General features: G+C 30.9%; 6 protein-coding genes across 9 annotated transcripts; 3 read left to right on the top strand and 3 right to left on the bottom strand.

The window, feature by feature from the left end:
- Window positions 1-153: 153 nt before the first annotated feature.
- Window positions 154-3,019, top strand: Vang (Strabismus domain-containing protein Vang). 3 transcript variants are annotated; one of them, XM_076904659.1, is made up of 5 exons: window positions 154-303; window positions 466-665; window positions 760-1,351; window positions 1,436-1,594; window positions 1,673-3,019. In XM_076904659.1, the coding sequence occupies exons 2-5, from the start codon at window positions 535-537 to the stop codon at window positions 2,507-2,509; spliced, it is 1,719 nt and encodes a 572-aa protein (XP_076760774.1). In that variant the 5' UTR covers window positions 154-303; window positions 466-534; the 3' UTR covers window positions 2,510-3,019. The 3 variants fall into 3 exon arrangements, with proteins under 3 accessions (XP_076760774.1, XP_076760773.1, XP_076760775.1); XM_076904660.1 differs by having other exon boundaries at window positions 191-205; XM_076904658.1 differs by having other exon boundaries at window positions 154-665.
- A 2,063-nt stretch (window positions 3,020-5,082) lies between these two features.
- Window positions 5,083-6,185, top strand: Pfdn2 (prefoldin 2). The gene is made up of 3 exons (XM_076903965.1): window positions 5,083-5,289; window positions 5,598-5,721; window positions 5,843-6,185. The coding sequence occupies exons 1-3, from the start codon at window positions 5,144-5,146 to the stop codon at window positions 6,029-6,031; spliced, it is 459 nt and encodes a 152-aa protein (XP_076760080.1). The 5' UTR covers window positions 5,083-5,143; the 3' UTR covers window positions 6,032-6,185.
- A 432-nt stretch (window positions 6,186-6,617) lies between these two features.
- LOC143428810 (polycomb protein EED) lies at window positions 6,618-8,218 on the bottom strand. The gene has a single exon (XM_076903948.1). It carries the CDS (start codon window positions 8,216-8,218, stop codon window positions 6,935-6,937), a length of 1,284 nt encoding a protein of 427 aa, XP_076760063.1. The 3' UTR covers window positions 6,618-6,934.
- An 8-nt stretch (window positions 8,219-8,226) lies between these two features.
- LOC143428819 (uncharacterized) lies at window positions 8,227-9,481 on the bottom strand. 2 transcript variants are annotated; one of them, XM_076903963.1, is made up of 4 exons: window positions 9,370-9,481; window positions 8,675-8,863; window positions 8,438-8,599; window positions 8,227-8,358 (listed from the first exon to the last, which is right to left on the bottom strand). In XM_076903963.1, the coding sequence occupies exons 1-4, from the start codon at window positions 9,427-9,429 to the stop codon at window positions 8,257-8,259; spliced, it is 513 nt and encodes a 170-aa protein (XP_076760078.1). In that variant the 5' UTR covers window positions 9,430-9,481; the 3' UTR covers window positions 8,227-8,256. The 2 variants fall into 2 exon arrangements, with proteins under 2 accessions (XP_076760078.1, XP_076760079.1); XM_076903964.1 differs by having other exon boundaries at window positions 9,391-9,442.
- Window positions 9,482-9,924: 443 nt separating this feature from the next.
- On the top strand, window positions 9,925-11,230 carry Mcts1 (malignant T-cell-amplified sequence 1 homolog). Its single transcript, XM_076903962.1, has 6 exons — window positions 9,925-10,107; window positions 10,191-10,343; window positions 10,418-10,518; window positions 10,623-10,756; window positions 10,833-10,900; window positions 10,986-11,230. The coding sequence occupies exons 1-6, from the start codon at window positions 10,097-10,099 to the stop codon at window positions 11,065-11,067; spliced, it is 549 nt and encodes a 182-aa protein (XP_076760077.1). The 5' UTR covers window positions 9,925-10,096; the 3' UTR covers window positions 11,068-11,230.
- On the bottom strand, window positions 11,221-14,421 carry LOC143428809 (uncharacterized). Its single transcript, XM_076903946.1, has 10 exons — window positions 14,249-14,421; window positions 14,084-14,130; window positions 13,927-14,007; window positions 13,624-13,830; window positions 13,423-13,507; window positions 13,210-13,332; window positions 12,978-13,150; window positions 12,809-12,910; window positions 12,559-12,747; window positions 11,221-12,474 (listed from the first exon to the last, which is right to left on the bottom strand). The coding sequence occupies exons 1-10, from the start codon at window positions 14,310-14,312 to the stop codon at window positions 11,395-11,397; spliced, it is 2,151 nt and encodes a 716-aa protein (XP_076760061.1). The 5' UTR covers window positions 14,313-14,421; the 3' UTR covers window positions 11,221-11,394.
- Window positions 14,422-14,690: the final 269 nt, after the last annotated feature.

Raw genomic sequence — 14,690 nt, 5'->3', positions numbered from 1 at the left:
ATCAAAGTTATTAACATAGTAAACAAGACGATTTTTACGTAGCATAAAACACGTAGTGACTGTATTTATCTTTCGTATCTAATATGCATCGTTACTTTTATACAATATTGAATCTCTTATTAGTTTTGTTCACATAAAATCCCTAGGAAAGCGTGTTATTTTTTCCCTGACAATTATTCCGGAATGTGGTAACAAGTTAGAGGGGGTGAGAATAATAAACGTTAGGCGTGTCGGCGTCTATTTTTTAATGCTTTAACCGAAACCTGCATTAAAGAAGCACTTTTATCGCAATATTTTCTTATGGTACGAAGTTTGGATACCGAAAGATGTATCCTCTATTCTGAAATTTTAAAATAGCAACAAATCTCAAGCTTGGAAAATGCTTCGCTGTGCTTGCAACGTACCATTTTATTATTCGATAAAATATCAATTTTACGGCTGATACATTTACGTACATGTGCTTAGTGGTCAATTACGGGTGGAGGAGGGTATGCTCTTATGGGGTAACAGCAGGGCGGTAGCCTTTGCCGGGGAATGGAGACGGAGAGCGTAAAATCGGGGGCTAGCGAGCATAGCCATAGCCATCATAGCAGAACTTCTCAAAAACATCATCGTACTCATAGCTCGAAATCTCATCATAGACAGCACTCGCACAGAAGTACCAGGTATTTTAATTTATCAACATAAGAACTATATCTTACATAAATTGTAATTTTTCTCTTAAATAATATTCTTTGTCAACATGAACATTTTCTACAGAACAAATCGCAGTCAAAAAAAGGAGAGGCATAATTTAGATTCCACAGAAATGGCACCTTTTCAAACAACTGTTAACGTGAGAGGAGATAGTGTTGATAATTTAGGCCAAGAAGTTATAGAAGTACAAATTTTGCCTCAAGATGAAAATTGGGGTGAAAATACTACGGCTGTCACTGGAAATACTTCTGACAGATCGGAATCAACAGAAGATGTGAGCCATTGGCCAAGTGACAATGATGGATCATTTAGTTCCTGTAATCGCTTTATGGGACCGGTTATAGCAATGATACTAGGGCTAAGCGCTTTTCTTAGTCCTATAACTATGGTCATATTGCCTAAGCTAGGATTTTTTCCTGATACCGCAACTATTTTAACTATGCAACAAAAACTTCACTTGTTATCTTGTAACGCTGAATGTAAAGGCCAATTGCTCGGTTTAGCCTTCAAATTGGTGCTATTAGGAATTGGCAGTTGGGCTGTGTTTTTACGTTCAAGAAATGCTACTATGCCACGTATATTCTTATTCAGAGCAGGAGTATTGCTTTTTACTACATTATGCATTTGTACTTACTGGTTATTTTATGTTGTCCAGGTACATTGTTTCACCAACTACCGTGAAATCTTCAGTTCTATATTTATACATGTTATACTAATGTAATAATGTTATATGTTATAGGTCACAGAGAGTGCTAAGACTGCTGCTAATGGCGAAATAACAGAGTACAAAAATTTAGTGAATTATGCAGGTACTCTTGCAGATACTTTACTATTCATACATTACATTGCTATATTGCTAATTGAAATTCGCCATCAACAGCCTACATTTTATCTTAAAGTAAGTGCATTTAATATTTGTACACATTCCTGACTTTGTTTATATTAAACTATATTTATAATAATGTTAATATTTAAGGTTGTGAGGTCACCAGATGGTGAATCACGATCTTACGCGATTGGACAATTATCGATACAGCGAGCAGCAGTATGGGTATTAGAAAGGTATTACACAGAATTTCCGATTTACAACCCGTACTTAGAAAGGCTGCCAGTATCAAAATCTGGTAGAAAGCAATCAAGTTTCAAATTTTATGAGGTTGACGGTGGAGTAACCGGTAGTGTTCAATCACGAGGTGGTAGCGGTGATAGAGCAGTTATAACAACCCAAACTCGTCGTAGAGATTCTAGCCATAACGAACGTTTTTATGAAGAACATGATTACGAACGTAGAGTACGCAAACGTAGAGCTAGATTAATCACTGCCGCTGAAGAAGCATTTGCACATATTAAACGTTTGCATTCAGAAGTTGAATCGACTCCAAATCCTGGTCCTATGGATCCAATGGAAGCTGCACAAGCAGTATTTCCCTCAATGGCAAGAGCTTTACAGAAGTACTTGAGGGTTACGCGGCAGCAACCGCGTCATTCTGTTGAGTCAATATTAAATCGATTGGCGCGATGTTTGGCTCAAGATGCAGCACCGCGAGCATTTTTGGAACCTTTTTTTGTAACCAGTCCTGTTCTCTCAAATGAAAAAGAGCGACAAAAACGATCGCATCATTGGGCTTTAGTTTGTGAAGGAGAATTACCTTCGCGACCTCTTGCTAATGGTTGCGAATTTCAGTTACGACAAGGTGAAGTAGCTCTTTTATGTACAGCATATCGTTTACCTCATTTTCATCTCACAGAGCAGCTTGCACATCCTAAATCTAATAAATTCCTATTGAGATTAAATTCTGAAACATCGGTGTAGTAACATTATGAACTCAGTAGATCTTCTTTCCTTTTGAAATAATTTGCAGTCAAATTTTAAGAAATACTCATTAAAATTGAGTAGTTTTCTACTGTATATAACTAAGAAATATTACAGTAATGCATTTGTAAGTATTGTGAATTAAATGCAGCTATAAAAAGAAATTGATATTGAAACATGTTAGAATATGGTATACTTAAAAATAGTACAATTTTTTTAAAGTATATTTTTAATGATGACATAGTTTTTTATGCAGAATCACGAAAAGTGTTCATCACATTGATATTTACATTTTTTTTTACTGCAGAGATAATTAAAGAATAAAAAAGGACAATATAACCTTTCCATTTGTAAATGTAGATCAACGAAACTCAGACTTTCATGACATAAACGCACATATAGATATTCATTTGGTTGATTATCTTACATACTATTACTCGTGCATTAATAAACTAAGGTTATTATATTTTGAGACAGTTTTAGCTAAGAAATAAAAATTTGCTCGTTATTTCCCAGTAAATATATCAATATTTGAAAAGATCTAATTTCTCATTTTTTTCTTCAAATGAATTAAGGTTAAATTTAATACACAAACATTTTTTTTATTTGCCCGTAAAAATTTGTTTATTTATTAAAATTTACTACATAATGACTTTTACAGTACTAGGTAAAAAGAATTTTCCAATGATATATTCTAAATAAAAGGATAAATACATTCCTACGATATATTTATATAATATGCTGTTCCATTTATATAGATGTATTTATGTTGCATGTCAAATGACATCCCTATCATGTGTATTTCTTAATTCAAGATGTAATTTTTCTTCCATGACATGAATACATATATACAGTGTTTTGTTTCCAATGTTTTATAAACATGAAATTCAAAGCTTCTTTGAAATTGGAATGTTTCTTAATTTAGGAATGTGGCTAGGTTTTTAAATTACCTATATTTATTAATGGTAATTAAATATTTTATAACTATTAAGAAAGTATTTTTCAAGTACTTAAAGTGTTTCTATAGATTTTAAAATATGTAGAAAAAGCTTGCTGTTGTGATACAAAACTAAGATTTCAAAATCTTTGTCATAAATGTATAATTTTTTTAGTTTACAAAAGATACATAATCAAATATGAATAATGATAACACAAAGCATTTCCAAATTGTGTATAATTTGAAATTCTGTGTACTTTATTTCATTACATATTGAAAGTATTCTTTTATGATGCTATATATTGACATTATAGTATTTAAATATTACAGTTATATATTAATTGACTCATAGCCATCATTTTTACATCATAATATTTTACATTATCCACATATAATTTTGTATGTCTGATAATGTTGAATGTGTTAATTTTATCTTCTTTTAGATATCTTTTACATAACTTTGATATTACATTGTTATTTACATCTCATTTTAGAAGGCTGATAATACTACATTACATTTGTGACTCTATTTGCTATTAAGATACATGTACAGTAAATTATAGATATATGTAATATTCTACATTTTCGCGTTGAAATATGTATATAAAATATATACATCTCATGACTGTATAATGAAGCGATATCAGTATAATATTGAAACTTGTTACAGAAAAAACTTTTACTGTTATAATACTCTTTTTTCTTTTGCATTCCTGTTTAGTATTTAAATATAGATACTCTTTCTGAGAAGAACAAAACACTTTGGTGCATTATGTGTAAATTTACACAAGTCTAAAAACGATATTTAACATATCATTATTAAGAAACAAAAAAATGTATATCTCTTGCCTCTGCTCATAAATTGTATTATTTAAGATTGTAGTAAGTTTAGAACGTTTATGTCTAGAAATATAGAAAATCTCTTGATTCTTCACTTTTACAAGTATGCAGTGTTATTGTGAGTAGCTTTACATGACAAGTTTTTTATTTATGTGCGTGAGCATGAATGTATTAACTGATAGAAATATACATTTAATGTATAAATACTAATTTTCTGACATATTCCTTTTGGCTATGGTGATTTGAATTTTAAATATTCAGCGTAGAATATCATGTGTTGATATTTTAATTTTGTAAGGCATTTTGCTCTTTTTTATTTCATAAAAAGAAAATAATACGCACAAAGTAGCATTTCGATTCTGTGCGATGTAACAAAGAACTAAAAATAAAAGGGATTTGTTTATTACCATACACTCATTTATAAAATTCGAATTACATCCATGTGTATCCATATAAAAAAATAGATTTATTTAGGCAAAAATGTATCAAACGAAAGAGAAAAAGAGAAGGAGGGAATAATAGAATTATATTTAAGACAAATAACATTTTTATTTCATACATTTAATTTATAATATACATTTATAATAAATTTGAGAAACAATGTAATCAAAGTGGACATTTTTCTGATTGAAACTTAATATTTTTATATTATATACAAAAATTAGTATAATCTACAATGATATCTTTTATAATATAGAATTTTTATATGTACAAAACATAAAAATATGTATTGCTATAGCTGAATTTAAACTTAATTGATACGTTTATATATAAATCGATCTTAACTAGTAATATCGAGAGAAGGGTTGGTGAGTAAGTGAGTCTTGTGGATAGAGAAGTAATACAAAGATCCTAATATGGCTAGCGACAAAAAATCAGGAAAATCTTCAAAAGGTGCGAAGACCACTACAGAAATATTATCCGAATTTCAAATACTTCGCAATGAGCAAAGAGCAACGGCTAATAAATTATCAGAAATGGAAGCAGAACTAAATGAACATAAGTACGTGTTTTCTAACCTATATTAATTATTTTTATTGGTTACAGGCATAGTATTTTGAATGTTTCAGAGAAATAATGATATATATTCTATTAATTTATAGATCTATAGATTTACGTATACATGTAAATAAACTTTGTACATTATTAAATGACTGTATCTTAATGCCATTTTTGTTTGAGGATAAAATTATAAATTTTTATTTTAATATATTGAATGTTACACTTATTTATAATGTATATCTTTTTAAATACTGTACATACGTTAACGTACGCCATATTATTTAAATAATATAATTGTTTAATTTTTAGGACTGTAATTGATACATTAAAAAATATAGATCCAAAAAGAAAATGCTATAGAATGACTGGAGGAGTTCTCTGTGAACGTACTGTAGAAGATGTAATGCCTGCGTTGATAACAAACAAAGAGCAGGTTAGATTTATTTTCTTTTTAATCAATCAAAAGTCCGCCATGTATAAATAAGTATAGTTTTTAACATTTCTTTTTATTAATTAAGAAGGAAAATAATAAACGTGTACTTAATGATTTACAGTTAACTAAAGTTATAGATGCTCTATACGAGCAACTGACAAAAAAAGGAATAGAAATAAATGAATTTAAAGAGAAGCATAACATTACAATACAACAGGTTATGCAACAACGACAAACTGCAGATAAAGATACTAAGGAAACAAAGAGGAGTGGAACAGGTGCAAATCCATTATTGAGCAACTGTGCATAAAATCAAAATTTGTTCACAGTATATTTCATGTTTATGTTTATATCATACTTTGGCACCTATTTATTAAATCTCAGAGAATATTATATGTAAAATGTATGAATATTCAGTTTTTTTAATGATTGTGTATTTTGCATAAAACATTTACTGCAATCTTTCTTTATTGATAAATAACATGTACCATTAGATAATTACTTTAGTCACCTACTGTTATCATTACTTACTATAGTTCAATTACAGAATTCTTACAATTAATTTCATTTATCCTCATGAATCGCAAGATAGAAATGCATAACAGAGTGATGATAAAATTATAAATTACAAAAAGTTAGTGCATATATAATTTTTAGTAAACGAATTAAACGTTAATACCTTTTATGTTTGAAAATATATAGGACTTTCATATTTATAAATCAGTGTTTCTGAACTATCAAAAAAACAGTCTTTCAATTTAATTTTATTTTATATTGGATTTTAAGCAATTAAGCAATGTGGTGGATTCAGATTACAACTTACAGTTAAATATTTGTATAAACTAACTTTATTTTGTGAAATGATTATATATACAATTTCACAAAATATTGTATACAAAGAAATAGGGACATGTACTGTTTTTACAATTATAATTACGAACACAACATAATTATATCTAATTCTTCCTTAAAATCTTTGTTATTACAATTTCATGTATAAAAAATTAATTCCTATAATATACAAATATCTATAAATTTCAATTTTTTGCAACTTATTAAAAAAATCTATTTGAATTAAGTTATAAATAGTTTAATGTAAATTTAGAATTTTCTGTTTACAGTTAATTATTTTGTGAAGGCAGTAATAAGCATTTAAATATAGTATATATTTATGTAAATATAAAGGCACCATTTTATGCATCATATATTTATGCTAATGTTCACGGTTCCATCTCCATACAGTAGCATCATCGCAAACACATAATAAAACTGAACCATCTCTACTTAAACTAGTTTGACGTATAGGTGCAGTACACCTGGGATGTTGAAGTGAATAACAACGTGCTTGACCAGGCTCGTCAACTTCCAAATCCCATACATATGTTCTGCCCACTTGATTTCCTAAAGCTATTGTGCGTTGCCAAAAGTCCATCGAAAATCGTATAAACCATATATCGCATTCTTTAAATTCAAATCTATGTAAAACAGTAGCACTTGTCTCTCCGTTACGTAGTTGAGAATCTTCAAGGCGTCCTGGTTTCCAACAAACAATACAATTTTCACAAGATTTACTTAAAATAAAGTCGCCGTACCATTTGACGCAGTCAACATAATTGCGATGAACATCGCGTGTCGTAAAGTCCGGAAAATGTTGGAGTATTGAATCGAAAGGTCTTCCATTACGGCTGGGGTTACAGTAGTAGGACTGTTTTATTGCTTCTTGCATATCTGGCTTATCTAATGACCATAATTTCAAAGCATGGTCCATACCACATGAAATAATACGATCTCCTTTCATATCAAAATCGGCACTTAGAACCTCATCTCTATGACCTTCAACGCCACCAAAGATTGCTATACACACATCAGTTTTTATATTCCATAACCTGAGTGCATGATCTTTTGATGCTGAAAGCAATATGTTCGGATCTCTAGGATGAATTTTCAATTCATTTATTGCATGACCATGTCCAATATAGTGTTTGATACAAGTCATAGTTACAGGACTAATAACTCTAACGACTCCACGTGATCCAGCTACTGCTAATAAAGGTTTGCCAGAATCATCATAGGTCCAAGTACAAGTATAAAAATTTTCTTCCGGATCAGGGTCTGCATAACACTGACATAGTCTTATATTTCCTCCTTCTGGGCATTCATAAATGCTCACGCGATTGCTTCCTACTGAAGCAAATATCAGTGGTTCACCCTCTTTTAAATGATGATTAAATTGTACTCCAAACAATGGTTGTCCGTGATCTTCTTTAATGCTACAGCAATATTTGTAAAGAGGTTTGTCTGTGCATGGTTTATATTTGGCTGTTTTACTTCTACGCCGACCTTTTTTTCTGTAACGTGCACTGCGCGTAGGTGTATCACTACGATGTGTACCAGCTGTTGAATTACTACCAATACTGCATTCGGTCTGGTCACTGTCATTTTCACTGTCTTCTTGGCTAGAAGCATATGCTTGATTCTTGCTGTTTCCCTTTTTCATTCTAATATTAAAAGTACAAATTTTAACTGCAGAAAATGTTATACTAATAGTCCAGCTGTAGGAATTCCGCTTGTTATGCCCAATACAACTTCTACTAAATTTAAAATCTTGTTACCTAATTGAACACAAATCTGTGGCTTCTGAAATGGAATATAAAAATTAGTATACATGTTTCGAGAATTATAAGTTAAGAAAAGGAAAGTAAAGATATAAACTTACAAGAATATTAGCAGACAAAAATTGAATATTATATCTTTCTTGTAGTTGTACTATCTTATGGGAAATTAATCTCATAACTTTTGAGACTGCTTTGCAGTTTACTAGACATACTGCTCCGGAAATTATATAATGTTCGTCTATGAGACTTATATTTGTTTCTACCTTAAGTAAATGTTTCTTTATTGTATTATATTAAAAATATTACACAAATATTATAAATAAAAATTCTGTACTCACTTCAGAAAAAGACTCAGACGTTCTCCAGTCGAAAACAAAAATAATGAAATCTATGCCAATATTTAATTGTGATCGTGTGATTTGAGTAACAAATTCACACTGATGTACAACAATATGCCATTTTCTTTTCGCTGCACTTTTGTGTAATTCTTCAGAAACTTTGCAACATAATTCTGCTGGCCCTATAACCTAAAGTTATTTCTTGATTATCTATATTGTAAACACTGTCTCATATTAATAAAAATTCCATTCAATCTTTTCAAAATTAACATAACCTCATCAATATTACATACTTAATATCTTTTCTTTTCTTTTAATGACACAAATGTATATGAAAAATGGTAACAAAGTATTACACTACTTAATATAAACATAAGAGTATTATGTTTATACATGATTTAATGAAAGAATGGAAATATAAATAAATTATGATTAACATGAAATGTTTGCATCCACTCATTAGCTCATAAACTATACAAATTCTTGTAAAGTAATTATGTTTTTTACGACTTTCTAGATATAAAATGAAAATGTTTGTTTCATATATAAGGTATTATAAGCGATTTCTTATAAAGTGAAATTAAAATGTTATTGGAAAATAAACATTGTATTTTTAGCCTCTTATTTGTGAGCATAGCTACATATTATTCAGAGAGACTTGTAGTTTAAAAGATCCAATAAAATTGCAAACGCACCAAAAGAGAAACTAAACTATCACTTTGGCGTACACCGCAATTAGTAAGTATCCCCGCCATTTCTCTGATCTTTACTAAAACATTACGGAAGTATATAACATTCAAAAGTTAAAAGCAGGAAATACGTAACAATCTAGCAATATGGTATAAAATGAACAGCTTCAAGAAATTTCACAAATATATTAAAATTTCCAATTACATTTTATCCGTGCAGTAAAACAATTTTTATTCGTGTAAGTGGATTTTCATTCTGATTTCTTTTGTTTTCAATCAATTGTAAGCGACTGTGTCTCTTTGCGAATAAGTATTTAATTGCAATAATATCCTACACTTATTTTTTCTTATGTGCTTTTTTTTTTATTTACATATTTGGAATTATTGAAACTTTTTTCACAGATTTTACATGTTATGTAAAATGCTACAAACAATTTGGAAATAATGTTCCATTTGATTAGATTACTTATTTAAACGGATATTAAAAACATTTCTTACGTGTATGAGTATGCACTTACATGTTATACCTATACCATATATATGTATATTGATCTACCTATAGATACATAAATACAATAGTAAGTACTGTAATAACCTACACGCAGCATACACCGGTTGGGAGACAGCACCTTTTGTAAATAAAATTTACATTAAGAATTAATTAATTGAATGTATTGTTCGTGTGTACTGATAACATTTCGACGCTCGACATTATTTTATAAAAAGAAGGAAAATGTTTAAAAAGTATGTACGCATTGTTTTGTCAAGTGTAAGAACATAACCTTTGTATAGTAGTGTTAATATCGTTATTATTAATATTTAAACAGATTTGACGAGAAGGATAGTGTTTCTGGTATACAACAATTAAAATCGTCAGTTCAGAAAGGGATACGTTCGAAGCTTTTAGAACTTTATCCCTACTTGGAGAGTCATGTAGATGCCATAATTCCAAAAAAGGATGCTTTTCGAATTGTAAAATGGTAAATACTATGAAAATTAATTTATCTTACGTTTAGTGGTAAAAACTTTAGTGTGTATTTATTTTTGTGACTAGTCATGATCACATAGAGATCATAGTTAACGCAGCAGGAGATCTTTTGTTTTTCCGTCAACGAGAGGGACCCTGGATGCCTACCTTAAGATTGTTACATAAATGTAAGCGATACTTTTCCTAAATGTAACAGATAATTTTTAATGAAAAGCAAATTATGAATGAAAATGTTCATTTTGTTTTATTTGAATATGTTTCTAAATTGTAGATCCATTTTTTTTACCAATGCAACAAGTTGACAAGGGTGCTATCCGATTTGTTCTTAGTGGAGCTAACATTATGTGTCCCGGGTTAACATCGAAAGGTGCGAAGATGATGCCTGTAGAAAAGGGAACAGTTGTTGTATCCTTTGTGGACTGTATTTGTTATTTATCGGTTCAAACAATTAATTCTGTTAAATTCTTAATTTAAAGTATAGGCTGTTATGGCAGAGGGTAAGCAACATGCTTTAGCTGTGGGTATTACTACATTGTCAACAGATGATATGTAAGTAAATAGAAATGTATGATATCTTAATATCTGAAAAGTACGAGAAGTGTTTTGTGCATTATAGTAATAATATAATTTGCAGAATTAAGGTGAACAAAGGAGTAGGGATAGAAAATTGTCATTACTTAAATGATGGACTTTGGCAAATGAAATCTGTGAAATAAAAGACTGATACATTGTCTAACACAATGATGTAATATATAGATACCTCAATTGTTGTATAAATGCATTTTTTGACAGTTAAAAACAGGGAAGTAAGATGTTGCGCTGTGAAATGATGGCCCTAATCACAATACTGCTACAAAAATAAAAACAAGATTAATGATGCATTTTTATTGTGTACTTGAAAAACACACACTTACAAACTGATAGAGTGTGACAGTTTTATTAATCAGTGTTTAAATCGATATTACTCAAATGTAATTTTATGATTTACATAAAAACCACAAAGGAAATCTATAAATCGATATATAAAAGTTATAAAAGAATAATTAACCAGATCCCGATTTAATATCTACTTGGCCCTCTTGATTTTCTGATGCAACAGTACGTTCATTTTCGCAGTGACCCGATGCTGGGGAATAAGATGAATTGCTAGTATCAGAAGTCGGTGCAGAGGCAGCATTTGAACCGGGTACACTGTTATTAGTAGTATTATTTTCACCAACAGCATGAGGAGATTGTGGATGATAATGAGGACTGTGTGGACTATGAGGGCCATGGGCGTGAGGACGACCCATGGTATGCGGTGAGTACTGTGAGTACGGCTGATGATAATATGGGTGTGCGTATTGCGGATATGGTTGATGATATGGTTGTTGTTGGGAATAAGCATAAGACGGATGAGGTGGTCTTGGAGCTAATGGGACATTTTGGGGCTGCTGAGTAGGTCCTGGTTGATATTGTTGACCATAGCCTTGATTCGGTGGAATCATTTGAGGAGTATGTGGATTAGAAACAGGTCCTTGGGGTGGAAGCACTTGTGTTCCCTGTGTTCCCTGTGTCCCTTGGTGAGGCGGTATTGAATGATTAGCTAACATTCCTTGCTGATGAGGATTATGTTGCATAGGTGGGGCTGGTGAAGAAACAGGAGGCATAGTCGGTGTATTTCCAGTTGCGTTTACACTTGCAGATGCATTTGTATTAGCAGCTGCAGTAGCAACTGCTGTTGTAGTAGTAGGTTGTTGTGGTTGCAAAGAAGATGCCTGTGATTGTTGTGTGGGTGGCTGTTGTGAATGTTGTTGATGTGGTTGAGATGGTGGTTGTTGATGTTGAGTTTGCGATGGCTGTTGTTGCGGTTGTGACGATGGTTGTTGTTGTTGTTGTTGCTGTTGCTGTTGTGGTGCTGATGGTGGAGGCGGAGGTGGTGGCGGCGTTTGCTGTTGCTGTATTGGACTAACAGTCCCACAATATATTCCAGAAGTGGACGTGTGTTGATTAGAATTTCCTTGAGCCGAGGGAGGTTCTGGTTTATTTTCAGTATATGGTGGAGAAGGTAATTCCTTTTTAATTTCATTACTAGTTTTCTCAGATCCGTTTGCTTTTTTGTCTATTGTATCATTATCAGGGACCTATAAAAAAAAAAGGAAAATGATAATGAAAATTAATTATAAAAAAATTAAATAATTATGAATTATTAAATAGATAACACTTACATCAGATGGAGTATCATCATTAACAGGAGCAGGAGTTGGAGTAGGAGTAGAATTTGGAGTTGATTCGCTCGATGCAGGTCCATCTGAACGATTTTCTTCCGCGCCTTTCAGTCTATCTCGTCTAAGTGCTTCATATTGTCGTTCTACCATATTATTAAATGCTTCTTCATCTACTGCTGGTTTACAATGCTGAAAGAAACATTTTTTATTCTTGAATTCATTTACTTATGTTAGTAAAATGATAACTTACTTTTTTTAATTCTTCTTGAAATATTTCACTGGTCTCAATAAATTTACGTTTCTTTGCTTCAAATTTTTCTTCTATTTGTTGCAATTCTGCCTCAAGCTTTTTCTGAAACATTTAAAGTCACAATATTTATTAAAAGTTAGTATTTATTTTATTGTATATTATTATATACCTGATGCATCGTCAATGATTGTACTTGGCGGCGTAGTACTTGCATCCGTTGTGTAGTAACAACAGAGCGAACATCAGGAACTACGGTATCACTAAAAATCTCATTAATAAGACGATGATTCCGAGTGTAGCGAGAGTACGCAACGTGTTTTACGGAGTACCCATCATCTTGATCTATAAAATGGAAATGTGTACATGATATTCATTTATTTAAATCGTATAAATATATGTACCATCGTCATCTTCTGCAGGTAAAATGTCAATTCTTCTATCTTGAGCTGCTTGTCCTTTGGTACTGCCAGAGGAACGTTCATGACTTTCTCGATCATCATTATTTTGTTGTGCAGCGCATAATGCTGGAATTAATATAGAAATATATTGCAAAAAGAATTTTATATAAAATACATGTATCCATGATATGATATTTACAAATGAAAAATATTTACCGGATTTTCCTCTATTTTTAGCTGCAATGTAGGCCAAATATGCAGGTGAATTGTGATAAGTTTTCAGGCTTTTTTCATATTCAACCTATTCAAGTACATAAATGATGATAATGTTTATCTTTAATTATATTGTTAACTATATTGCATATATGCACAACTTTATATTAATTATGTTATATAAAGATAATATAAATGTTTTACTTTTTCAGCTTCATATTCTTCAATAAATTCTGTCTTGTCTTCATCTGGCAAATCTCTCCACATTTGGCCAATAATTTTTCCAATCTCCCATAATTTTAGTTCTGGATTTTGAGCTTTTACTTGATCCCAAACTTTTCTGCTATACCTCATATAAGGCATAAGAGGTTTCTCTGGTGGTTTAGGTGGTTTAGGCATACGAGAATCAGCCTGTTTAATTAATACAAACAAGAAGATGTTCAGATTCATAGATGTATGACACTGTTATTACAATTTTAATGTTATATTATATAAAAGCATACATACATTTGTATTTTTCCCAACTTTCTGTGGTGTAAATCCTGGGTGGCTATGAGGTGTTTGAATGAATGGACTTTGCGCATCTTTCTGCAGATTAGTATAAAATTTAATTTTATACTTTAGATGATGATGTACAGTTAATAGATAGGAGACATTTACTTACACTGTTAGTAGAACTACTACTACTTCCGCCAGATGCTCTAAGTCGTTCTGGAATATAATTATTGCTCATTAAATCAATTCATTACATAGAGAAAGTGAGGAAGAGACATGGATGGACTAAAAAACATTAAATATAGTCAATAAATTTTAAGTTAATGACACTTACGGTTAGATGCAACAATGTTTGACGTAGCTATTGCTACTTGTTTGTAATTTGGAGGCAAAGCCATTTTGCCTCTGCTCTATATATATAGCTTTATTTCCTTAAAAGTTTATTATACAAATAATCTTGATCACATATAAATATTGTTAATCTTTATATTGTATTCAGTTGAATGAAAATGTATGTTCAAGCTTCAAGTTTCATTCAACTTTATCACCATGTATGTATATTTTACATAAGTATATGCTCGTTGCGAAGAATTTTTTTGGATATTTCCACAGTGAAGAACATTTTTTCTTACAGATTTAAGTCAGAACAGTAATCTCATAACCACTATGGTACTGACTTATTTCTTGCCTAATTGATAGCGTCCTTAAATGAAAGTTATTTCCAATAACTTTAATTCACTTCGTCGAAATATATCATTTTATAATATTTAAGACAA

This window comes from Xylocopa sonorina, chromosome 11 (assembly GCF_050948175.1).
Source record: "Xylocopa sonorina isolate GNS202 chromosome 11, iyXylSono1_principal, whole genome shotgun sequence".
Lineage (NCBI taxonomy): Eukaryota > Metazoa > Arthropoda > Insecta > Hymenoptera > Apidae > Xylocopa > Xylocopa sonorina.
This window is presented reverse-complemented; position numbering and strand designations above follow the sequence as displayed.